Below are 25077 nucleotides of genomic sequence, written 5' to 3'. Positions count from 1 at the left end.
TCGTCCATCTTCTGATCAGCACAAAGGAAAGGATGGCGATTTCCAGGGCCCTGACCCACATGAACTTTCCCCATGGCGCTTATTTCCACGTGGGAGAAAGAGGGGTGTCCCCAGAAGCCCAAAAAGTTGCCCTGGGAGCCAGGCATCCTGCCTGCCATGGCCTGGGACTCCTGGGCCTGGGGCCTTACTGATGCCATCTGCCTTGGAGTGGGACCTGGTACTGGCACCCAGCAAGAAGAGGGCAGGGTCCCTTTAAGCCCAGCCTCACTCCCTCGGCCTGTTGCTATGTACGGGACCAGCTTCCTTAGCAACCACCTGGCCTCTTCCTGGGGCCTGGAGCCCTGGTTGCCATCAGCCATGGCTCCCAAAAAGAGTGTGAGCAAGGCAGGCAAGGAGCTTGAAGTCAAGAAGAAAGGGGGCAAGAAGGAGCCGGTGGTGGCCGTGGAGCCGCCTCTGGCCAAGGAGATGAAGGAGTTCTACCACATCCAGATCCGAGACCTGGAGGACCGGCTGGCCCGGTGCGTGGGCTGGCGGGCAGGAGTCTGGTGCCCTGGGTCAGAAGCCCCCGCCCAGGTGGCCCCCATGCAGGTTTGGCCACGGGGCCTTAGGCCTGTGTTCTGACCTCCCCTGGGATGTCCAGACCCCATCCCGACCCCAGCCTCATTTCCTCATACGTACCTTTGGGAGGTTTCAAGATTTTGAGGGTAAATGGATTTCCCCACCTTCCCAGCTCCTAGAACCCTGGGCCCACGATGCTAGCTCGTGGCCCCACCCCAGGCAATCCCCACGTCCCCCTGCCTCACTCCTGCCCCATGGGATCACAGGCTTTATGAAAGGGTGGAAACAGCCCTCTGGCAGGCGGGTGGACCCCCAGGCCCCACTTCCACTTCCTGGCAGTGGCACCTGTGCCCCACTGACTCACCCAGCACATGAGCCCAGTTGTTTCTCCATGCTGGGCCTCAGTTTCCCCAAATATAAGTGGGGAAGGTTGATTCCCCCTCCATGGCTGTGACATTCTATTCTAGAGCCAGTTTTGTGTGTGACATAGTGCCGGGGGGAGATCCTCTAACTCTTCATTAGAGCCATGTTCACCCGCCCATCATTTTCTTATGTTACAACCAGTTTCCTCCCCGTTGTGAGGCACCAGCCCCAGTCTCAGGGTGACCTTAAAAGACAAACCAGTAGGCGGCAGCTCTTCCCCAGGTGACTGATGCTGTGGGTAACCACAGCTAATGCTGAGTCCCTCGTGGTGCCAGGCAGGCCACGGGCTGGTGCTCACTGAGTCCTCACAGCAGTCTTACTAGAGAGGTCCTGATGTCATCCCCATTGCACAGATGGGGAAGACTGAGGCTCAGAGAAGGGAAGTCACCCCCAGGAAGAGGAGGCACCAAGATGGGGGCCCTGGCCTCCTGACTCCCCTATGCAAGACTGCTTCCTCAGCCCACACCCCTGAAATGCTCTGTGTGCAGTCACTATTTGAAAGATGTTGGTCAACTAAATTATGATGTAAAACAACTTTCCAGGCCAGACACAGTGGCTCAGGACTGTAATCCCAGCACTTTGGGAGGCCAAGGTGGGCAGATCATGAGGTCAGGAGTTCGAGACCAGCCTGACCAACATGTTGAAGCCCAGTCTCTACTAAAAATACAAAAATTAGCCGGGCATGGTGGCGGGCGCCTGTAATCCCAGCTACTCAGGAGGCTGAGGCAGGAGAATCACTTGAACCTGGGAGGCAGAGGTTGCAGAGAGCCGAGATCGTGCCACTGCACTCCAACCTGGGTGACAGATCGAGACTCCATTTCAAAAATTAATTAATTAATTAAATTTAATTTAAAAAAACTTTTCAAGTAACTTCAGTTACTCCATTGAAAACCACTAAATTGGTTATGTGATACTGATTAACACACTTCCCTTGAAATTCACAAACTTCCCTTGAGCTGAGATATCAGGTAGAATATATTCAAGGCAAATGTATTTAACAGAGTTATTGGGTGCTTACTATTTGCCAAGCCCTGGGAATACAGAGGTGGAGGAGAGGGACGTGTTACTAGGTTTTGACCACTCAGTGGGACAAGGGCCAACTTACAGGAGCACCAAAGAGAGGGCCACAAATGTGGCTCAGGGCCAAGAAGGGTCCACTGAGGAGAAAACACCAAGGTTACTGGATGGAAAAAGGTAAGGGAGATGCCAGGTACAAAGACTTGGGATTGGAAAGTGTGGAAGAGTTATGGAGGGATGCAGAGCTGGCCGACTGCAGCAGGCATTGTGGCTAAGAGCCTTGCTTCTGGGGATCAGACTGATTCAGGTTCAAGTCCTGGCTGTGCCACTTACAAACTCAGAGTTCCTTTATCCTTCTGAGCCTCAGTTTCCTCATCTGTCAAATAGGTATAAAATCATCATAGTACCTACATTCTTATAGGTTGTTGTAATGATTTAACAAACACACTGCACACCTGCTATCTGCCAGGCACAGGTGTTGGGGACATACTTGTAAACATAACAAGGCCCTGCCCTCATGGAGTTTACATTCTAATGATGTAATGAAAATAACATGCTAAGCACAGGCATTGGCTGTGGTCATGACTGTCGGATCAAGGGGCATAGTGGAAGATGAGGCTGGATTCTGATCACAAGGAATCTCAAATGCCCCTTTACGGGACAGGGAGTCCAGGAGAGTGGGCCCAGCTGCACCAGAGGCCTGGCTTGCCCAGCCTGACCCCTGGACCACGGCTCTGCCCCTGCCCCAGGTACCAGCGGAAGTGGGATGAGCTGGCTGTGCAGGAGAAGCTGTTCCGCCAGGAGTTTGAGCAGCTGGCCAATAACAAGAAGGAGATTGTGGCCTTCCTCAAGCGCACGCTCAACCAGCAGGTGGATGAGATCACAGACCTCAACGAGCAGCTCCAGAACTTGCAGCTAGCCAAAGAGATGGAGAAGGATGCCTTCGAGGCGCAGCTGGCCCAGGTGCGCCACGAGTTCCAGGAGACCAAGGACCAGCTCACCACGGAGAACGTCATCCTTGGTGAGGAGGGGACTGGCTGGTTAGCCTGCAGGCACACATCCCAGCTCTATCACTGACCCTGTTTCTCACCTGGGAAACAGGGATAATAGCCACATGCTGCTTGGCACACACTGTCTTCCTTAATTGTCCCAGCAATCCTACGAAGCTGGAAACATCCCCCAACCAGTTTGTAGACAAGGAAGCACCTCAAAAGATGAAGTGTCGTGACCAAGGTCCCCCAGTTGGCAAGGGTTGTGAGGCTCAAATGTCAGATGGCATTAGAACCTAGCCCAGATAATATATACAGTCCAGCTGCTGGCTGGGCGTGGTGGCCCATGCCTGTAAACCCTGTGCTTTAGGAGGCCAAGGCGGGAGGATTGCTTGAGCCCAGGAGCTTGAGACAAGCCTAGGCAACATAGTGACACTCCATCTCTACCAAAAAAATACAAAAATTAGCCAGGTGTGGTGGTGCACATAATGTAGTCCCAGCTACTTGGGAAGCTGAGGTGGGAGGATCTCTTGAGCCTGGGAGGCTGGGAGGTTGAGACTGTAGTGAGCTGTGACTGTGCCACTGCACTCCAGCCTGAGTGACAGAGCAAGACCCTGTCTCAAAAAAAAACAAACAAAAAAAACAGTTGTTGTCATCACTGTCGCTTTCATGAGAGTATCAAGGAAGGCTTCTTGGAGGAGGTGGAACCTGAACAAAACTTCATAAGATTCATGGAGGGGTGGAGGGAGGGCAACCCAGATGAAGGCAGTAAAGGTGACAGGGCCAGGCAGGGTAGGTGGGGGATGGTAGACCTGCCCTACTGAGACCGCACAGGGCGCACAGGAAGGGACAGGGACCTAAGGGGCATCTTTAAGGTCCTCGCCAGGCCCTGTCCTCTGAGGCAGCCCATCATTGGGCCTTGTGCACTGTGGCGGCCAGGGGGGAAGCTGGCAGCCCTGGAGGAGTTCCGGCTGCAGAAAGAGGAGGTCACGGACAAGTTCACATTGCTGGAGGAGCAGGTGCGGAAGCAGGAGAATGAGTTCAGGGACTATGCATACAACCTGGAGAAGAAGTCGGTGCTGGACAAGGACAGGTGGGCAAGCAGGGCACCCTTTGGGGCCTTTGGAGGCTTCATCCCTGGGGCTACGAACATCCTAGTCTTCAGGCCTCAGCTTCTAACTGGGGGGTTAGATGGGGAAACTGACCGCCGCCCCGACAACCTGCTACTCCTTGGAATCCCAGCTGGTGATTATGGAGGGGTGGGAGAAAAGGAATAAGCTCTCAGCTGCAGTTCTCACGCTGGCATTGGAGACTCCCAGGGCTTCCTTTTGCCACTTATTGGGATTAAATCATGTTACTTAACAGGTAAGAGTACATTGAAATGGTACCAATTACAAAGGTCCAGAGGATCTACAGGGAAAGCCTCCCACCCATAGCCCCAACCCTCCCAGGGAGAGAGCATGCTGGTGTTTAACAGCCCTAGGTGCTCTGGGAACCTCACAAAGGGGTGTGCCCAGGGCTTGTGCCCGCTCTGTCTGACCCCTTCCCCTCCCACCTTTCTGGCCAGACTGAGGAAAGAGATCATCCAGCGCGTGAACCTCGTGGCCAATGAGTTCCACAAGGTGACCACGAACCGGATGTGGGAGACAACCAAGCGGGCCATCAAAGAGAACAACGGCATTACCCTGCAGATGGCCAGGGTCTCCCAGCAAGGCATGAAGCTGCTGCAGGAGAATGAGCAGCTCAAGGGAAGACAGAACAATCTGTGCAAACAGCTGGAGCTGCTGGAGAACACCCAGAAGGTCATGGCCAGGCACAAAAGAGGCCACCAGAAGGTGTGCCTGCAGGCCTCAGCACAGGGCATTTGGCATGCAAGGCAGGAGGCCGCCCTGGGGGCCCTGCAGGGGTAGAGTCAGGGGCAGTCAAGTCAGGAGGGAGGGAGGCAGCAGAGAGAGGACTGGGCCTCCTGTGGGGGCTGCAGGGTGCTGGGCCTAGCTCCGGATTGTATTTACTTAAAGCCCCCATAACTTATGGAAGCAGAGTCCAGCCCTGGAGAGCTCACTGGCCGCTCTGCATAGGGGAACACGGGAGGCCTGGCTGTGTCTGCAGCTGGGGGACAGGGCAGGCTGAGGGCATGGCCACCTGTCCGCACCCGCAGATCATCCTCATGCTGACTAAGAAGTGCCAGGAGCAGCAGCAGGACACCAAGGAGGCCGAGGAGCTGCACCTCCTGCTGAGCCAGTTGGAGCAGAGATCCCTGCAGCTGCAGGTGGACAACCAGGCACTGAAGTGCGTATGGCCCACGGAGGGGCGGGCGGCGGGTGCAGGCTGGGGCCAAACTCTGGCCCAGCTCTTTCCGATCCCACGACCCAGGCCAGTGACTTCCCCTCTCTAGAGAAGCCTGCCAGACAGGCTGAGGCTTGGGGCAGGATGGGGGCCCCTGTGGGCTTGGAGAGAAATGGCAGGGCCCCTGGCCCCAGGTGGCCCCAGTCCTGGGGAAGGGGGAAGGCTGTTGACTCATCCCAGTTGGGGTCCAGGAGCCAGAGAGACCAGCTGAGCCTGCAGCTGGAGCAGCAGCAGGTGGATTTGCAGCGGCTACAGCAGGAACTGGCTAATGAGCAGAAGGTTCGGGCCAGCCTGGAGGCGGCTCTGGTCCAGGCCACCTCCTTCCTACAGAATATTCTGCAGGTGAGCAGAAGGGAGAGAGGGAGGGCGCAAGGGGATGGGGAGTGAGCCCAAGATGGAAGCTGCTTGCAGAGAAGGGGCTGCCTCAGGATCAGAGGCCCCTCTTTTCCCTGAGAGACTCCTGGAAAGTCTGTCCTTCACTGATTCTGGCCTTCAAAGATCCCTCCAAGGTCTTAAAGGAGCTGGATTCCTTCTCTGAGGCTCTGAAAGGTCTTGGGCCTCAGTCTTCCCGACTGAAGAATGGGTATCCCACCACAGACAGGGAAAACTTCGTGGAAATGGGCACTGAGGTTGGAATTTCCTGGAGGAGGGTGGGTACTGGGGCCACTGTGGGCCTGCTGCCACCCCACCCTCACCAACAGATGCACCGCGATGAAGAGGACAGCGACTTTGACGTGACGTTCCAGCCATGGCACAAGGAGATGCTGCAGCAACTGCTGGTCATGCTCGGCTCCACTGTGGCCACGAGACCTCAGAAGGCTGTGTGTCCCCACCGGGAGTCACAGTCCCATGGCCCACCCAAGGAGAGGTGAGCAAGTGGCCCTGTGTGGCCTCAGAGGCAGCCACAGAGAGCAGGGCAAAGGCATTCAGCCATGGGGACAGTGCTCGGCTCACCCTGGGCCAGAAACCTGGCTCGCCGAAGGCTCTGTGACCCTCGGCCCCCTCCCCACAGCCGGCCCGGCATCCAGCTGCCCAGGACTGGGTCTCTGCTGCCGCAGCTCTCTGACATCACCCCCTACCAGCCGGGGGATCTAGGCCTGGTACCTCGCCAGGTCCACATCCCACCCAACCCCCAGGACCTCAGGCTGCTGTCATATATCACCCGTGTGGGGACCTTCCGGGCACACAGCAGCCCTGAGGTGAGGGTGCCAGGGGCCCCAGGGAAAGCAAGGTGGCAGCTAGTCCTGGGTACAAACTGAGGTGCTGCCAGGCCACAGCTGTGTGGCCCTGGGGATGTAACCAGATCTCTCTGAGCCTTCCCATCTGTAAAATGGGCTGAAGAAAGGAGTGGCCAAGCCTCAGTGGGCCAAAGCATACCCACACATGCCCTGGGAGGGGGGTTGGCTGGACCCTGTTCTTCCCTCCCCCACCAGCAGGGAAAGAGTGGGATCCCCCTGAAGAGGCCTCAGCTTCCAAGCCAGCATCTTTCTTTTTTTTTTTTTTTTTTTTTTGAGACAGAGTCTCACTCTGTCACCCAGACTGGAGTGCAGTGCCACAATCTCAGCTCACAGCAACCTCCGCCTCCCAGGTTCAAGTGATTCTCCTGCCTCAGTCTCCCAAGTAGCAGGGATTACAGGCATGCACCACCATGCCCAGCTACTTTTTGTATTTTTAGTAGAGACAGGGTTTCACCATGTTGGCCAGGCTGGTCTCGAACTCCTGACGTCAAGCAATCCCCCAGCCTCGGCCTCCCAAAGTGCTGGGATTATAGGCGTTAGCCACTGCACCCGGCCTCCAAGCCAGCATCTTTAATCTTACAGATGCGTGCCCCTGGTTCTCTAAAAAGGCTTGAAAAGTTTAGTCTTCCTGAAGTTCCCCTACGTCCCAAGTAGGACACAGAGAGAAGAACCTACTCCAGAAATGGACTGGTCCAGTCACAGTCACCCCCACTTTAATCCGCAGGCAGCCTGGAACAGTCTAGAGGAGATTTGTATAAAAAGTAGATACCAAGGCTGGCGTGGCAGCTCTGTGGCAGTGGCTGGGTTGGTGGGCACTACAGTCAGGCAGGCAGCCATGGCCACTAGTGTCACGGCCCCAGTGAGGGCCCCTGGCTTCGCTCACGGATGTGGTCCAAGATCAGGTCGGTGGCTCGATCCAGCAACAGAGGCAGCAGCTCCTGCTCAGCAGGGGAGAAGCAGCCCAGCACATGGGCCTGAACCGCCTCAGGGTGCGCCGGGCGCCCGATACCAACCCGCAGCCTTGGCATTGCCTGTGGGAGAGCCAGAGAGGCCCAGGAAGCTTTGGCGAGGTGCTGGGGGACCCCTGGCCCACCCGACCCAGTTGCACAACAAAAGAGTAGACTCACATTGGAGTTGAGGCAGCTAATGCAGGAACGGACTCCATTGTGGCCCCTTCAAGGGATATGGGAGGGGCAGTTAGTGCCTCCCTGGGGCAGTGTCCTTCCACCCCTCCCTGCCCCGGCTGGGTCAGAGCAGCCCATTTCCTGTGGAGACTGGGTCAGCAGCCCTACTCCACCCCAACTGGGAGGCCTGAAGCCCTATCCCAACCCTGACCATCTCAGGACCTCACCTGGCACTGCCCCCCAGCTTCAGAGCCAGTCTCCCCAGGGGCTTGTCCAGCTCATCATGCACCAGGTAGACTTCCTCGGCAGTCAGCCCAAACAGCTCCGCTTAGCACAGGGAAACCGCAGCCCTGGTTACTGCCCATCTGCCCAGAGAGGCACTGTCCCGACTCCCATGATGAGGGACCACAACTAATCCCACTTCACATATAAAGAAACTGAGGCCCGCCGAAGTACCCAAAGCCATGCAGCAACTGGAGCTCAACAGGTACTTGGAGGTGAACCCGCGGATCTGTCACAACCAGTCCCCCCCTCTGGCCCCTGCGCCCCCACCCCCACCCCCTCGGCCCGCCCGCCCACCCCTGGCGCTCTCAACTCACCAGCCCGGGCCACGCTGCGCCCGTTGGCGTTCATAAGCCGCCGTGGCCGGAGCAGGACCAGTTGGGCATCCCCCAGCGGGGCCAGGGCGAGGTCGGCGGCACAGTGCCGGTCGCGCGTCCAACTCTCCGCCACACCCAGCCGCCGCGCCAGCTGCCCCAGCACCGCCATGCCCACGCTGTGTCGCGTGCCGGGCAGTCCGGGATTCCCCAGGCCAGCCACCTGCGGGCGGCACCAGGGAAACTGAGGCCCAACAACTCTCGCCACCCCCGATCTCACAGCGTCCCGTGGGCCCCAACGCAGAGGAGCGGAAACGCAGAGCAACGCTGCAGTGGGGAAGGGGCGCGAAGAAGGGGCCCAGAAACCCGACCCCTGAGAACTCCAGAAGGCTGGGCAGGCAGGGCGCCCTAGTGCAGGAACGGAGCTTCAAGAAGTTTGGAGCCCGTCGAGCACTGAACTCACCAGTTAAGAAAACAGAGCAGCAATTTGGGGGCACTCGGCTCCCGGGACATAATGGCCGAACTGAAGCTAGGGACCGGGAGCCCCTACGTCGCCGCCCCACGCCACTCACCATCCACCGCTTCCCCGGGGGCCGAGGCTCCAAAACACATCGGCTCATGGCTCTACTCAGCCGCTGTCCGGCGCCCAAAAAGCCGCCCGGCCTCATGCTGCCCCCATTCACTCCGACACCGCCCCCTGACGTCATCACCCCGCAGCAGCCAATCGTGTTGCCAACTGTTTGGCGTCCACCGCCAACGTCCAATCCGGGCCGGGCTACGTGGCCGCCATGCTTCTGAGGGGCGGAAGCGGCGAGGCGGTGGCCGAGTCCGGGAACCCAGGCGCCTTCAGTAGCGCGGCGTCACAGTGTCCCTTCGGGACTTGTGTGGGACGCTCGGAGCTCTTGCTTGACCTTCGGTTGGGAGGCCTTGTTATGCTCCCTGCTATGGCCCTGACTTGCGGCGAAAATCTGGCAAGTCCTTTCCCCGCTGTAGGCCTCAACCTCTCCAGCTAATAAAAGTTTTCTACCTCCCTCCGGCTCAAAATGCTTGGTTCCCGGGGGCGTGGCCAGAGGGGTGGGGCCTGTGGGCGTCCTGGTGATGGTGCCTAGCAACGTCAGGGCCAGGGCCGCGAGGTAGTTGGCAGAGGCCTCGGGGTCCTCCTGGAAGGGGCCTCATGACAGATTCGGACGAGGTGCGGGCTTGGGAGAAGACTAACGCAAAGGCAGAGGGCCAGGCAGAGAGACCGAGGCTGGGTTCGCAGGAAAGGGTGAGGGCCGGGAGAGGCAGGGGCAGCAGTCCGACTCAGGGAAGGCCCTGGCCGCCATGCCAAGAACCAGGCATGTGAAAGATCCTTGTAAGGCTCGGCGGCTGCTTGGACAGAGGTCTCTGGCTTGGGTAGCTGGTGGGGAAGGTGACCTCACCAAAATGGGAGAACCTGGGGCAGAAGTCAGGTGAGGTGCTCAGTGTGGCCTGCTGGAGTGAGGGTCCTGAAGGTTACCCAAGGGACTGTAGGACCCCCAAGGCCTGAGACTTGGGACCAGGCCTGAGCTGGAGACATCAAAGCTTGGGGTGTCAGTAGCCGGAAGTGGGAGCTGGGAAGGCCCTGGGGGAGAACAGACGGTGTTGTAAGCATGAGGACCCTGATCCCTGACCTTGACCACAGGAGAGGGAGAAGGGCAGGACTGCAGAGGGACAGGTTGGAGCGACCCTAAGGGGAATGGGGCTGGGAGCGCCACCGGAACCCCGAGTGGGAGTGCCTCCTTCCAGGCCTCATTTCCGCCTCTCCTCCCTCCCTGCAGAATGCTGGGGAGTGTGTCAGTGGGTGGGGGTCGTCTCGGGGGCCTGCTCCAGCTTGCTGTCCTTCGGTTCTAGGATGCCCTGAAGGTTGACCAGGGCCCCTCACAGGACATCCCAAAGCCATGGGTGATTCCAGTCCCCAAAGGGATCCTGCAGCACATCTTTGGGACCAGCCAGGTGTTCCAAAGCATCTGTGATGTAAAACCAAAGGTCACAGGGTTAACAGTGCCCCTCAAAGTCAGGGAATAGTGAGTGACTACCTTGCTTTGGGGTCCCAGGTTCCTGCCCGACACAGCCATTCACATGCTGTGCAGCTTTGAGCCACTTACTCTCTTCAGGCCTCAGTGAACTCAACTGTCTAATGGGGCTCTTCCACCTCAGTGGGAACGAGGCTGATGGCCTGGCTGGACTCCAGGAACACCAGCCTGCCCTCCCTGGGCTTCTGTCTACTCCTCCTGCCTCTCCACCCAGCTCCCTTGCTTCCCACAACCCCCACCCCAGCCCTATGCCCTGGGCTGGTCCACAGTCAGGGCCACCCCTCTGCCTGTCCCCACTTTCCCCACAGCTACTCCAGAGGCCAGCAGTGCTTGGAGCAGGCAGACTGGGAGACAGCTGTGCTGCTCTTCTCCCGCGCACTCCACCTGGACCCACAGCTGGTGAGAGGCAGACCTGGGTGGGCACAGGCAGTTGCTGGAACATGCTTCCTCCCTCCCTGTCGCACCTGCCAGATCCCTCCTCTCAGGGCCACCAAGTCCCTGATGGGAATTGGATGTCAACTCTCAGGGGGGTGGAGACTTTCCCCTACCCTCCAGGGGCAGATGGTGGGGAGGATCCAGCAGCCTGGGTCCCCTCACCCTCAGGTGGACTTCTACGCCTTACGGGCTGAGGCCTACCTCCAGCTCTGTGACTTCTCCTCGGCCGCCCAGAACCTGCGAAGGGCCTACTCATTACAGCAGGACAACTGCAAGCACCTGGAGCGCCTCACCTTTGTGCTCTACCTACAGGTGCCTGGGGCCTCCCGGGCCCATGCAGGGCACCCACCTCACACTTCTCGGGGGCTCTCCTGGCTCCTGGGCCCAGCTCTGTCTCCTTAGATTCCTCCTTGTCCCTGTGTCTGGGTCCGCCCCGCTGCCCCTCTCACCTCCAAGGCTGGTTTACTGCCAGGGTTGAGTCAAGTTTGGCAGCATTGTCCATTTGGGCTTTCTGCCATAATGACAGTGTCCAATATGCTAGCCACCAGCCACGTGGAACTGTTGAGCCCTTGAAATGTGGCAAGTGTGACTAAAGAACTGAATTTTATATCTTATTTTTATTTTATTATTATTATTATTTTTGAGACAGTCTTGCTCTGTCACCCAGGCTGCAGTGCAGTGGCACGATCTCGGCTCACTGCAACCTCTGTCTCTCGGATTCAAGCAATTCTCCTGCCTCAGCCTCCTGAGTAGCTGGGACTACAGGCACACGCCACCACGCCTGGCTAATTTTTTGTATTTTAGTAGAGACAGGGTTTTACTTTGTTGCCCAGGCTGGTCTTGAACTCCTGGGCTCAGGCAATCCACCCACCTCGGCCTCCCAACGTGCTAGGATTACAGATGTGAGCCACTGCGCCCGGCCTCTTATTTTTATTTTAATTAATTTAAATGTGTATAGCCACACAAAGCTAGTGGCTATTGTCTTGGACAGAACGCCACAGATCTAGAGTCCAGAGGCTCTAAGCACTAAAAAGGTCACAGTGACCCCCAAGTGTATTTCAAAGGAAAAACAATATTAAACTATAAAACACCAACGAAGTGTTGCTTTTTTCCATTTTGATAACCCTGATGTCTTTTTTTTTTTCTGAGATGGAGTCTTGCTCTGTCACCGAGGCTGGAGCGCAATGGCGCAATCTCAGCTCACAACCTCCACCTCCCGGGTTCAAATGATTCTTGTGCCTCAGCCTCCCGAGTAGCTAGGATTACAGATGTGCATCAACATGCCTGGCTAATTTTTGTACTTTTAATAGAGATGGGTTTTTGCCATGTTGGCCAGGCCGGTCTCCAACTCCTGACCTCAAGTGATCCTCCCGCCTCGGCCTCCCAAAGTGCTGGGATTACAGGTGTGAGCTACTGCGCCTGGGCTTGATGTCTTTTCTTTATGTCAAAAAATATTCAGTTCTTGGCCGGGCACGGTGGCTCACGCCTGTAATCCCAGCACTTTGGGAGGCCGAGTTGGGCGGATCATGACGTCAGGAGTTTGAGACCAGCCTGGCCAACATGGTGAAACCTCATCTCTACTAAAAATACAAAAACTAGCTAGGCATGGTGGCACGCGCCTGTAATCCCAGCTACTTGGGAGGCTAAGGCAGGAGAACCTCTTGAAACCAGAAAGCAGAGGTTGCAGTGAGCCAAGATCGTGCCACTGTACTCCAGCCTGGGTGACAGAACAAGATGCTGTCTCAAAAAAAAAAAAAAAAAAATTCTGTTCTTAAAAAGAAACATTTGGGGCCCTCAGACCATGTGTGAATCTGTCTGTTGGGGGCCCATGTCCTGCACTGCCACTTCCTGTGTACCCTTGTGCAAGTCACTTCACCTCTCTGAGCCTCAGTTCCTTTATCCATAAGAGAAGCATGCTAGTGCCAGTGAGAAAACAAGTTCAAGTTCTTAGCACGGGGCTCAGCACCCAGGGCCCAGGTCCAGGCTACAGCCTGTTTGTGTTAGTTCTGCTGGTCTCTTCTGCCATCTGAGTGTTTTGTTTTGTTTTTGAGATGGAGTCTCACTCTGTCACCCGGGCTGGAGGGCTGTGGCACGATCTCGGCTCACTGTAACCTCTGCCTCCCGGGTCCAAGCGATTCTCGTGCCTCAGCCTCCTGAGTAGCTGGGATTACAGGCATGCACTAACGCACCTAGCTGATTTTTGTATTTTTAGTAGAGACGGCGTTTCACCATGTTGGCCAGGCTGGCCTCAAACTCCTGGCCTCAAGTGATCCACCTGCCTGGGCCTCCCAAAGTGCTGGAATGGGATAACAGGTGTGAGCAACCATGTCTGGCTCAGCTATCTGAGTTTTCTGCATTTTCTCTTTGTTCCTGAATCTCTGTATTCCTGTCTCTTGCCAAGCGTGCATCTCTTACTGTCTCTTGCTGTCTTTCCCCAGATCTGTATCTCTCTCCATCTCTGTCTGTGTCTCTGCCTCTTCAAGTCTCTGCCAGATCTAAAAGGCTCTGTCCTTGTCTTTGTATCTCTCCCTCCTGCCTCAGGGCTTTCTGCTGCCAACTGGGGGGTGCAGCTGGGCTGGGGTGGCAAGCAGAATTGACTGTCCCCTGTGTCCCCAGGGACAATGCCTTTTTGAGCAGTGTGCCTTCCTGGATGCCCTGAATGTCTTCTCACATGCTGCTGAGCTCCAGCCTGAGAAACCATGCTTCCGTTACCGATGGTGAGTGCCCCTGCCAGCCCCTTCTCCCAGCACCCACTTCCTGCCGCCCCACCCGGGAAACGAGCACTCTGTGCCCTCTGCCCTCAGCATGGCCTGTCTCCTGGCCCTCAAGCAGCATCAGGCCTGCCTCACGCTCATCACCAACGAGCTGAAGCAGGACACCACCAACGCCGATGTCTACATCCTCCGGGCCAGACTCTACAACTTTCTCCAGAAGGTACAGTGGGGAGGGCGGGCAGGGGCATGCCCCCCAACCTGGGAGTCCTCAGTGTGCCCCAAGATTGCAGGAAGAGGCAAGGCTGTCAGCCAGCCCAGAAGCCCCATCCCACAGTGCAGTGGGTGCTGTCCTCCCTGGGAAGAGGCCCACACTGGCCTGGACCACTCAACTACCATGTCAGGTCCTTGTTCCACTGTTGCTCAGCCCTGGCTCTGTGCCAGGCCTGTGCTGCACCCCATGGGAAGGAAAAGATGAGAGAAGCATGTCATCCCTGTCCGGATGGAGCTCACAGCCTGGGGGAGGTGTCCCTGGGCAGATGAGCACACTAGGAGGGCTTTAGCCACAATCCTCTGAAGCCACACACCGGGGCACCCAGGGCACCTAACATGAGGTAGCCCTTCCCCCTTCCTCCCTCCTTCTTTCTTCCCTCCTGCCTTCCCCCTTCCTCCCTCCCCCCTTCCTCCCTCCCCCCTTCTTCCCTCCCCCCTTCTTCCCTCCTCCCTTCCCCGTTCTTCCCTCCCCCTTCCCCCTTCCTCCCTCCTTCTTTCTTCCCTCCTCCCTTCCCCCTTCCTTCTTCCTCCCTTCCTCTTCTTCCTCCCTCCCTCCTCCCTTCCTCCCTTCCTCTCTTCCTCTCTTCCTCCTTCCTCCCTCCTCTCTTCCCCCCTCCTCCCTCCTCCTTTTCTTTCTCCCTCCTCCCTTCCTCCCTCCTCCCCTTCCCCCTTTCTCCCTCCCCCTTCCCCCTCTCTCCCTCCCCCTTCTTCCCTCCCCCTTCCTCCCTCCTCCTTCCTCCCTTCCCCCTTCCTCCTCTTCTTCTTTCTCCTCTTCCTCCCTCTTCCTTTCTTTTTTCCTGTTTGCCTCAATGAATCATCCCTACTCCTGACCACCCACACAACCTGGGCTGGGCACAGGGACAGACAGTACAGGGAACAGCTTGGGAGCAATAGAAACTTGGGGTCACAAGGAAGGAGGTGGAGGGGGTGCTGGGCACCAAGGAGAGGAGGGCAGGGATGAGAAGTCTCCCTGGAGTCAGTGGGAGCCTCCACCAGGTGTCCCCAGGGCAGGGGGCTTTAGGAAGATCATTCTGGTGTCCGCAGGGAGTGTGGGTCAGCGGGGAGGCCTGCAGGCCAGAGCCTAAGAAGGAGGCTGGGCACCATTGCAGGGTGGGGTGAGGTGGAGGGAAAGGTAGTCATGAGGGCGGCAAGGAGGGGCAATTCCCACAGCCCTTCAGAAGGCAGGGCCGGAGTCTGGCTTGGGGGTGGGCTTGAAGGAAAAGGAAGGATCCAGAAGGGTGCCTGGTGTTCTGGCTTGGCCTGGGTGGATGGGGAGCTGGGAAGCTAGGATGGGGAGGAGCAGGTGGGCGGGGTGGGGCGGGTTCACCTCATTCTCCAAGCATCCTGGGTGCGGCTGAAATGCCAGCCTGCATTGCAGGAGGGAGCACCACCACCCTGGCAGGAGTGACTTCGGGGAGTGCAGTCCACCCTGGCAACTCCTCCCTGTGCCCCGGGGCTGGGCTGCAGCCTCCCACAAGCGATTCAGTGGCATGAGACTAGTAATTTGTTTTGTTTTGTTTTGTTTGAGACAGAGTCTCACTCTGTCACCTAGGCTGGAGTGCAGTGGCGAGATCTCGGCTCACCACAACCTCTACCAGGAGGTTCAGGCAATTCTCATGCCTCAGCCTCCTGAGTAGCTGGGATTACAGGCGCCTGCCCAGCTAATTTTTGTATTTTTAGGAGAGACAAGGTTTCGCCAGGTGATACCCCCTGCCTCGGCCTCTCCAAGTGCTGGGATCATAGGTGTGAGCCACTGCGCCCGGCTGAGACTAGTAATTATTGATAATTATTGGTGACTGTTGTGATTTTAGCCCCTCCGATACGTAGGCGTGTTCTCAGCACTTTGCCCCTGCTTAGCTGTGAGGCTCGCAGCAACCCTTTGGGATAGAGACACACTGTCCTCGTTTCACAGAGGAAGAGCCAGCCCCAGGTGACTTGCCCAAGGTCACACAGCCTGTTCCCAGTGGCATTGCCTGGAGCCCAAGGCTGCTTATGCCAAAGCCCTGCCCCTAGCTCCTGCCATTTCCCTCCCTCCCTCCACCCACACCTGCTGTCCACACCATCCCGTTCACCTGCCAGCCAGTCACCCCGCAGGGAACAGGGTGTTGTTGAACTGTCTGTTGCCTGACTGAGCTGCGCCTTCCTCCTCCCAGTGGAAGGGACTTGCTGGGGGAGGTTTCCACTGTACCCAGGCCCGAATCTGGGCTTGGGCAGAGGGGTCTTGGGCTCAAAGGTCAGGGAGGAGAAGAGGGAGTGCAGGGGAGGGGAGGGAGGACACAACCGTCACAGTCAGGAGGTCACACGCTCCCCGCACCTTGAGTGGGCTTCACAGAGGCCTGACAAGGAGGTAGCATCTGCAGAAACCACTGGGGCTGGCCTGGCTCACCTGAGGTCACATCTGGAAAGGGCCAGCTGGCATGGGGCCTGGGATGGAATTTCTCCACGATGCTCCCTGTCTCCTTCAAGAGGCAGAAAGGGGCCAGGCATGGAGACTCAAACCTGTAATCCCAGCACTTCGGGAGGCCAAGGTGGGCGGATCACCTAAGGTCAGGAGTTTGAGACCAGCCTGGCCAACATAGTGAAACCCCATCTCTACTAAAAAAAAAATACAAAAATACAAAAATTAGCCAGGTGTGGTGGCACGCACCTGTAGTCCCAGCTACTCAGGAGGCTGAGGTGGAAGAATCGCTTGAACCCGGGAGGCAGAGGTTGCAGTGAGCCAAGACCACGCCATTGCACTCCAGCCTGGGTGACAGAGTGAGACTCCATCTCAAAAAAAAAAAAAAAGCAGAAAGGGTGGAACATGGAGGGATGTGAGGGGCACGGAGGAGGCATGGTGTGATGCCACCCTGCTGAAGAAAGGCCTCTAGGTCCCGTGGCTCAGTTGGCCTGTGCCCCTGATGCCACCCATGGCCTCCTGCAGCCCCACCTCTGCTACCGGGATCTGCACAGCGCCTTGCTGTTGAATCCCAAGCACCCGCAGGCCAGGATGCTGCTCCAGAAGATGGTGGCCCAGGCCCAGCAGGCGCGCCAAGATGCGGGGATCCTGGCTGTGCAGGGCAAGCTGCAGCACGCACTGCAGCGGATCAACCGTGCCATCGAGAACAACCCTCTGGACCCCAGTCTCTTCCTCTTCCGGTACTGCATGGGAAAGTGCTGGCCTTGGGTCCCAGGTCCTGCCCAGCCAGACTTTCTGTGTGGTTTAAGGAGAGTCCCTGACCCTCTCTGGGCCTCAGTTTCCCCAGCTAGCCTCTAACAGTCTTTCCCTACTTCCTACTGGGTTAAGGCATTGCAGAGGTGGTCTCTGTTACTGCTGGAAGAGGGATGCCAACACGTGTCTCAGTTACCCCAGGAATCCTAGAGCCGCAGCCTGCGAAGCAGTTCACGCTGGGCGCTGAGCCCAGCTCAGTGGAGGAGACTTAGGCTTGAGTCTGGTCCCAGGAACTTACCACATCCTGCTGCATTTCAGGAGGGAGTGCCGCTGCCCTGGCAGGAGTGACTCCAGGGGGCGGTCCACCCAGCCAATCTCTCCCTATGCCAAGGGGCTGGGTTCAGTAACCCACAAGTGATTCAGTGACATGAGAGGCCACTGTGATTTCGGGCCAATTAACCTATCCAAACAGTGGTGGTAAAACACCTGCTTCTTGTACAAAATGCTTTAATGTAGAGACTGGCATACACCTGGCTCCCAAAAAAGAAGGTATTTTTGCAAAAAAAAAATGCTCAGTGCCTAGTGGGTTATCTGAGTAGCAGTCCAGAGCTGGCCCCACGGGACAAACCTAGCAAATGAGGTGGGATCCCCACTGCCTCCATGGGTCAGGAGGCCCAGAGCCGGCAGTGGCTTGTATGGCCACTCGCCAGTCGGTGGGGGTGCACTGGCGCTCATGTCCCTCCTGCCGTCTCCCACGCCCCCCCCCCAACAGGGGCACCATGTACCGACGGCTCCAGGAGTTTGATGGGGCAGTGGAGGACTTCCTGAAGGTGCTGGACATGGTGACCGAGGACCAGGAGGACATGGTACGGCAGGCACAGCGCCAGCTGTTGCTGACCTACAACGACTTTGCCGTGCACTGCTACAGGCAGGGCGCCTACCAGGAGGGCGTGCTGCTGCTGAACAAGGCCCTCCGGGACGAGCAGCAGGAGAAAGGACTCTACATCAACCGAGGCGGTGCGCAGCGACCAGGGCACTGGGGAGGGGGGGTGCGGGGGAGCCTCGCCATCTCTAAGGCCCCCACTGGGCACTTGAGGCCCCTGGGGGGAAGGAGGAAGGGAGAGAGGAAGGAAGCAAGGGAAGAGGAAATGTAATAGTCTCAGTATCCCAGGAACACACTTTGGGAAATGTTGCCTTAGACAAACTGGCTCCAGACTCCTTAAAATGCTCAAAACAGGCAGCTGGGGAACAGTGCCCAGACGCCCAGAAAACTAGAGAGGACGGAGACCGCGGCGGGGTGTTATCAGCCACCAGTTTCAGGCCCTGGCCCCCGGGCTGGAGCCGGCTGGGCTGGGGCTCCCGGGCACTGGGAGTTGGGGGTCCACTCACCCCCGCCTCCGGACCCTAGATTGCTTCTTCCAGCTGGGCAACCTGGCCTTTGCCGAGGCGGACTACCAGCAGGCGCTGGCGCTGAGCCCTCAGGACGAGGGCGCCAACACGCGCATGGGCCTGCTGCAGGAGAAGATGGGCTTCTGCGAGCAGAGGCGCAGGTGCGTGGGCTCCCGCCCCCACGGTGGGCGGGGCAGGCCCGAGGGCAGGGCGGGCAGGAGGCCAACTGCTGGGATCCCTGGGTCAATCAAGCTGCTTCTCTCCTCGGGGGCGATGGCTCATCCCTGTAATCCCCACGCAGGTGGATCGCCTGAGGTCGAGAGTTTGAGACCAATCTGGCCAATATGGTGAAACCCATCTCTATTAAAAATATAAAAAAATTAAAAAATTAGCTGGGCGTGGTGGTGTGTGCCTGTAATCCCAGCTACTCAGGAGGCTGAGGCAGGGGAATCCCTTGAGCCAGGGAGGCGGAGCTGGCAGTTAGCCAGGATTGCGCCACTGCACTCCAGCCTGAGCGACAGAGTGAGACTCTGTCCCCCCAAAAAAAAGGCTGGGCACGGTGGCTCATGCCTGTAATCCCAGCACTTCGGGAGGCCGAGGCGGGCGGATCACAAGGTCAGGAGATTGAGACCATCCTGGCTAACCTGGTGAAACCCCGTTTCTACTAAAAATACAAAAAATTAGCCGGGCGTCGTGGTGGGCGCCTATAGTCCCAGCTACTCGGGAGGCTGAGGCAGGAGAATGGCGTGAACCCGGGAGGTGGAGCTTGCAGTGAGCCGAGATCAAGCCACTGCACTCCAGCCTGGGTGACAGAGCGAGACTCCGTCTCAAAAAAAAAAAAAAAAAAAAAAGCTTCTCTCTCCGTTATGCTTTCCTTTTTTTTTTTTTTTTAGATGGAGTCTCACTCTGTTGCCCAGACTGGAGTGTAATGGCACCATCTCAGCTCACTGCAACCTCCACCTCCCGGGTTCAAGCAATTCTCCTGCCTTAGCTTCCCAAGTAGCTGGGATTACAGGCACCTGCCACCACGCCCAGCTAATTTTTGTATTTTTAGTAGAGACAGGGTTTCACCATGCTGGCCAGGCTGGTCTCAAACTTCCCACCTCAGGCAATCCACCTGCCTTGGCCTCCCAAAGTGCTGGGATTACAGGCGTGAGCCACCATGCCCGGCCTATACTGCTTTTCTTTGTGATATTTTTACTACTCAATAACTTGGAACTTAATCATAGTCAAATTAATATATTCATTTTAGCCGATGGGTTTATGCCATTCTCAGAAAGGCCTTCCCTACCCCAAGATCATAAAGATATTCATTGATGTTGGAGTTTCACACTGGCATCGAAGTGTTGGCTCCATCAGGGACGTACCTGATGGAGAGAGAGGAGAGGGGCATGGTGAGGGGAGCAGACCCAGCCTGGTTTCCCTCTAACTCCTCAGTGGGGCCCAGTAGCCACCATTTTCCCCACAGATGGCCCAGCTCATAGCAGCTTGGGACCCACTGTGTCGTGCAGGCAGTTCCAGAAGGCAGAGAACCACTTCTCCACGGCCATCCGGCACAACCCCCAGAAGGCCCAGTACTACCTGTACCGGGCCAAGAGCCGGCAGCTGCTGCAGAACATTTTTGGGGCCCGCCAGGATGTGGCCACTGTCCTGCTCCTCAACCCCAAGCAACCAAAGGTAGGTTCCTGCCACGTCAGGAGTGTAGGCTCCGGAGTCATGCCCGGTGCATAAAGATACTCCTCGGCCCCCAAAGAAATCTGGTTTGATAACAATCATAAGGCCAGGCATGGTGGGTCATGCCTGTAATCCCAGCACTTTGGGAGCCCAAGGCGGGTGGATCACTTGAGGTCAGGAGTTCGAGACCCACCGGGCCAACATGGTGAAACCCCATCTCTACTAAAAATACAAAAAGTAGCCAGGCATGGTGGTGCACGGTTGTAATTCCAGCTATTCAGGAGGCTGAGGCATGAGAATCGCTTCAACCCGGGAGGCAGAGGTTGCAGTGAGCCAAGTTTGTGCCACTGCACTCCAGCCTGGGCGATAGAGTGAGACTCTGTCTCAAAAAACAAAACAAACAAGCAAACAAAAAACATTGCAAAACTCTTCCTTCTTCAGCCCTGGGAAGGGCCAAATCTGGCTGTACAGGGTCAGGGCAGCATCGTGCTGTCTGTCTGCTGCTCTGGCCCTCACCTGGCTCTGGTCACCCCCTTTCGTGGCAGCTGTCCCTGCTGATGACCAACCTCTTCCCGGGCATGTCGGTGGAGGAGGTGCTTAGCACCCAGATAGCCCACCTGGCCAGGCTGCAGCTGGAGCAGATGGTGGAGGGCAGCCTGCAGGCCGGCAGCCCACAAGGCATTGTGGGGTAAGCCCTGGAGCAAGGGGCACAGGCCAGGGCTGGGGAATGGCTGCAGCTCCAGGCTCCTCTGGCTCCAGCTGCATGATGGGGCCGTTGTCTAGTCCTTGGAGAGACCAGCATGGGCCAGGGAGACTGACAATACCTGGGGGGTATCGTTTGGCAGGATGCTTAAGCGGCAGGAGTTGGAGCGCCAGAAGGCCTTGGCCCTGCAGCACTCATGGAAGCAGGGGGAGCCTTTGATTGCGACCTCCGAGGAGCTGAAGGCCACCCCTGAGATTCCGCAGGTAAAACCGGGAAGCTCAGAGGGAGAGGCTGAGGCCCCTGAGGAGGAGGAAGAAAAGGAGAAGGAGAAAAAAGAGGTAAGTGGAGTACAGGCCAGGGCTCGGAGCCCTTGGGGTCTGGGGCACAGCGTACCCCAGCCCAGGGCTGAAGGATGCAGGCCAGTGGAGTCTGGCTTCCAGGCCTGGCTCTGCACTCCCTCAGCTGTGTGATGGGCTGGGGACATCTTGCTATGAGATGGGGATGGTACCAGCAAGGGGTGCTCCTGACGAAGGGTGTGTGGGGATGTGGGCCCTCAGAGAGAGGAGTCACAGCCCTGCTCATGGTCACTGTCATGAATTCTACTGTAGGCACTAGCCACTTGCCGCTTGTGCCAGAATTTTTTGTTTTTGAGTCGGAGTCTTGCTCTGTCACCTAGGCTGGAGTACAGTGGCACAATCTCGGCTCGCTGCAACCTCCGCCTCCTGGGTTCAAGCAATTCTCATGCCTTAGCCTCCCAGGTAGCTGGGATTACAGGTGTGTGCCACCACATCCGGCTAATTTTTCGTATTTTTAGTATTTTTGTTGGGCTTAAGTGGTCTGCACACCTGGGCCTCCCAAAGTGCTGGGATTACAGGCATGAGCCACTGCACCCGGCCCCCAGAATTTTCTTAATTCTTAAATTTGTTTCTGAAAACCTCTTATTGAACGTAACATAAATATAGAAAAGTGCACAAATCATAAGTACCGGTTTGATGAATTTTCACAAACTGCATTACACCCATGATAGCATTATCCAGATCGAGAAAGAACACTTTCCCAGCTCCCAGAAGCCCCTTGGGGCCCCCTTCGAGGCCCCTCCCGTAACCCACCCCACCTACAAGGCTGTCTTGATTCCTAACACCAAACATGAGTTTCGTCTTTTCTTCACATAAATGGACAGCATGGTGAGCGTCACTCACGCTGCGGCGGGTGGCAGCGGCCTGCTCCCTCTCGCTGGTGCTGCAGAATATTCCATCCTTGACAGTCCCACAGTGTGTTCCTCTGTTCTACTGCTGGTAGACATCAAGTACACTAATGTTCAAAGGAAACTTGAAGCAATTGAAGTAGAGGAATACCAGCATCCCTTGCCATCAATAGAAAATGTGGCTGGGCGCGGTGGCTCACACCTGTAATCCCAGCACTTTGGGAGGCCAAGATGGGCAGATTGCTTGAGCCCAGGAGTTCAAGACTAGCCTGGGCAACATGGCAAAACCCTGTCTCTGCAAAAAATACAAACATTAGCCAGGCATGGTGGTGTATGCCTATAGTCCCAGCTACTTGGGAGGCTGAGGCAAGAGGATCTCTTGAGCCCCAGAGTCATTTGAGGCTGCAGTGAGCCGTAATCATACTACTGCATTCCAGCCTAGGTGAGAGAGCCAGACCCTGTCTAAAGAAGAAAAGAAAAAAGGAAAGAAAGTGCTAGCTCTTCAGTTTTCTAGCTCATGTTAGAATGAATATTAAAGTACACACCTTCCCTCTGTGTGACCCCTGAAGTCAGAGGCTCCCTCCCCCAGGGAGACATTGGGCTGAAGTGGATGGAGCCCAGAGCGCAACTCCCAGCTGGCGCCTGGAGCACTATGGTGTACCTCGCTGTCTACAGGTGTGAACGTGGGCAGAGACCCGCAGCCTAGGTAGGGTCTGGCTGTGGCAGCCAGCAGACCTGGATTCAAACCCGGCCTCTCTGCTTCTTAGCTGAGTGGCCCTGGACAGGTTGCTTAGGGGCTCTGAGCTTTGGTTTCCTGTTCAGTGAAATGGTCATTAGCAGCTCTCCCCATCCCTCCGTCTCCACTTGTATTGGGAGAATGGATGGGGGTAAAGCATACAGAAGCTCCTCAAGTCCTCCGTAAGCATTCCCCAGGGCACAGCCCTTTACAATTTACAGAAGCCTGTTCCACACCTGAAGTAATTTTCATTTTGCAGTTGAAAAAAACCAAGGCGCTAGCAGCCCCTTCAACACAACCGTTCTCACGGCACCATGCCTGTCTAGCCTGGTCGCTCCCCTTCCTGCCAGGCTTAGCCTCTGCGTGTCCCCACCCCACCCTAACCTGGCACCTTCAAAGACCTCCAAGCTCAAGAGAATGACCACCGAGGGGCCCAGGGCTGCTGGCTTTCTAGAGGTGCAGCTGCACGGGCCTCCTACCATCTGAACTACAAAGCCTGTTTCTTGCCATAGGAGAAAAAATCAGAGCTCATACCTAGCAAGGTGGCGTCCCTATCTGACAGCTACCTTGACCAGACCTCTTCAGCCTCCAGCATGAGCTGTAAGTCCCTGGTGCTTCCGCCAGGCCTCAGGAAGCTAAGGCAGCAGGGTGGTCAAAGCTCAGGGGTCGAAGACCGCTGGCCTAGGTGTGAGTTCGGCCCCGCTGCTGACAGCTGGGTGGCCTGGGGCGAGTGGCTCTAGAGCCGGAGTAACACTGTTGCGGGGCCTGCCCAGGACGAGGTGAGGCTTGCTCCAGGCACTTCATGGTAGCTGCTGCTCTGCTCTCATCCCCTCCTAGCCCTGTCCCTGAAATAAGCCCACAAACCTTGTGCATGGCCAGGGGGCTTTTAGCCCCAGTACATAGGGCCCTAGCCTGGAGGAGACAGAAGTGAAGAATGGGGAGGCTGCTCCTCAGAGGCCCCAAGGTGGGTGTGCGCAGTCCTCGCTCGGGAGGCGAGTGGCAGGGCCCAGGCCCCTTCTTCATTTTGTGAATCCAGCAAACTCCCCAAGTGCCCTGGGCCAGGCCTGTGCTCAACACTAGGCACAGGAATGACTGGCATAGTCCTTGCCCTGAGACGTGAATTCTAAGCTCCAACAGGAAGAAGGCTCCCAGGTGACCCACAGCCAGGAGACAGGGCAGACACAGTGCGGGGGAAGCCGGGGTGTGGGTGCATTTAGCACCTTTTAGTGGGGACGAGGATGGAAGAGCAGGAGGGTGCCAGGCGGGGGGACGCAGGGGCCCTGCTGGGGCTGTCTGCTGCAACAGGAGCACAGAGGGCAGGGGCAGCCACAGAGCAGAGGCCTGGGACTGGGAGAAGGGGGCTCCTACGCATCTCCCCCATCTCACAGCCCCACGCCTCAGGGTCTGGGTCGCTGGGGGCTGGGCGGGGGTGATCTGCAGGTCTTTCCCTTTGGCGATGCGAAGCCTCTGGGCCATAGGCCAGTGTGAGATTGGGAAGCCCCTTTTCCCAGAGCTGTCCAGGGCAGGTGCGGCAGGCCTGATGGGGGCTCTTGGCACACCCTTCCTAGTCAGGACCACAAGCACCTCAGAGACTGAGACGTCGGCTATCTGCCAGGAATACAGGAGCACCTCAGCCACCGCCGTGACATTCTCTGACTCGTCACTGTTGAAGATGCAATCCTCGGACTCTGGGAACAACAGGGAGGCACTAAGCCATGGTCCCAGAAAAATCAAGGCCACCCAGGGCCAGAGGCAGAGCCTTAGCAAGACCGAGGCCACCCAGAGCCAGAGGCGGAACTCCAGCAAGACCAAGGCCACTATACACAAGAGGAACTCCAGCAAGACCAAGGCCACCCAGAGCCAGAGGCAGAACTCCAGCAAGACCAGGGCCACCCAGGGCCAGGGGCAGAGCTCCAGCAAGACTGAGGCCACTCAGGGCCAGAGGCAGAGCTCCAGCGAGATTGAGGCCACCCAGGGCCCAAGGCAGGAGCCCAGCAAGACCAAGACCACCCGGAGCCCAAGGCAGAGGCCCAGAAAGGTCAAGGCTGCTCGTGGCCGGAGCTGGAGACCCAGCAAGGTTGATGCCACCCAGGGCCGAAGCAGGGGACTGCTCCGAAGTTCCACCAAGACTGAGGCTTTCTATGAATCAAACTGGAGCCTCAGCAAGACTGAGTATGCCCAAGGCCAGGGCCAGAGGTCCAGCAAGGCTGAGGGTGCCCAGGGCAAGAGCCAGGGCATGAGCTCAACTTCCAGCAAGGCCGAGTCCACCTGGGGACCCAGCCCAAGTCTCAGCAAAACTGAGGTTGATCAGGACCTCACCTACTATGAAGCTGTCTGAAGGGACCATCCAGACCCTCCCTTCTTGCTGGCGAGGGGACGAGTTCCACCCACCTCCCCACACTGGCATTCAGCCAGCTGCCTCCTTCCAGAGCAATTAAAAGTCTTAGCAACAGTCC

The 25077-nt window shown here is 57.2% G+C and overlaps 3 protein-coding genes across 17 annotated transcripts; 2 read left to right on the top strand and 1 right to left on the bottom strand.

Annotated features, from left to right (window-relative positions):
• CFAP157 (cilia and flagella associated protein 157) lies at positions 1-7343 on the top strand. Of its 3 annotated transcripts, none has more exons than XM_054659115.2 (9): positions 1-518; positions 2748-3019; positions 3927-4080; positions 4555-4822; positions 5146-5276; positions 5525-5675; positions 6035-6201; positions 6346-6532; positions 6852-7343. In XM_054659115.2, exons 1-9 carry the CDS (start codon positions 73-75, stop codon positions 7143-7145), a joined length of 2070 nt encoding a protein of 689 aa, XP_054515090.1. In that variant the 5' UTR covers positions 1-72; the 3' UTR covers positions 7146-7343. The 3 variants fall into 3 exon arrangements, with proteins under 3 accessions (XP_054515090.1, XP_001143084.5, XP_009455605.2); XM_001143084.7 differs by having other exon boundaries at positions 5-518; positions 7154-7343; XM_009457330.5 differs by lacking the exon at positions 6346-6532 and having other exon boundaries at positions 9-518; positions 7154-7343.
• PTRH1 (peptidyl-tRNA hydrolase 1 homolog) lies at positions 7268-9406 on the bottom strand. Of its 6 annotated transcripts, XM_520273.8 has the most exons (5): positions 8864-9406; positions 8295-8514; positions 7923-8022; positions 7699-7744; positions 7268-7602 (listed from the first exon to the last, which is right to left on the bottom strand). In XM_520273.8, exons 1-5 carry the CDS (start codon positions 8996-8998, stop codon positions 7420-7422), a joined length of 684 nt encoding a protein of 227 aa, XP_520273.3. In that variant the 5' UTR covers positions 8999-9406; the 3' UTR covers positions 7268-7419. The 6 variants fall into 6 exon arrangements, with proteins under 6 accessions (XP_520273.3, XP_063644312.1, XP_024201664.1 ...); XM_063788242.1 differs by lacking the exon at positions 7923-8022 and having other exon boundaries at positions 8755-9406; XM_024345896.3 differs by lacking the exon at positions 7923-8022 and having other exon boundaries at positions 8864-9316.
• TTC16 (tetratricopeptide repeat domain 16) lies at positions 9369-25076 on the top strand. Of its 8 annotated transcripts, none has more exons than XR_010148834.1 (14): positions 9369-9483; positions 10164-10336; positions 10654-10744; positions 10949-11092; positions 13397-13497; positions 13585-13714; positions 16688-16902; positions 17688-17932; positions 18324-18465; positions 19816-19981; positions 20524-20666; positions 20824-21019; positions 22881-23221; positions 24190-25076. XR_010148834.1 is itself a non-coding variant. In XM_528437.7 (14 exons), the coding sequence occupies exons 1-14, from the start codon at positions 9466-9468 to the stop codon at positions 24957-24959; spliced, it is 2622 nt and encodes an 873-aa protein (XP_528437.2). In that variant the 5' UTR covers positions 9369-9465; the 3' UTR covers positions 24960-25076. The 8 variants fall into 8 exon arrangements, 5 of the variants coding, with proteins under 5 accessions (XP_528437.2, XP_054515088.1, XP_063644295.1 ...); XM_528437.7 differs by having other exon boundaries at positions 23134-23221; XR_010148835.1 differs by having other exon boundaries at positions 9381-9483; positions 10988-11092.
• Position 25077: the final 1 nt, after the last annotated feature.

Source organism: Pan troglodytes, chromosome 11 (genome assembly GCF_028858775.2).
Source record: "Pan troglodytes isolate AG18354 chromosome 11, NHGRI_mPanTro3-v2.0_pri, whole genome shotgun sequence".
NCBI classification, from domain to species: Eukaryota; Metazoa; Chordata; class Mammalia; order Primates; family Hominidae; genus Pan; species Pan troglodytes.
Note: the sequence above shows the minus strand (reverse complement) of the source record. Positions and strands in the feature narration are given on the sequence as shown.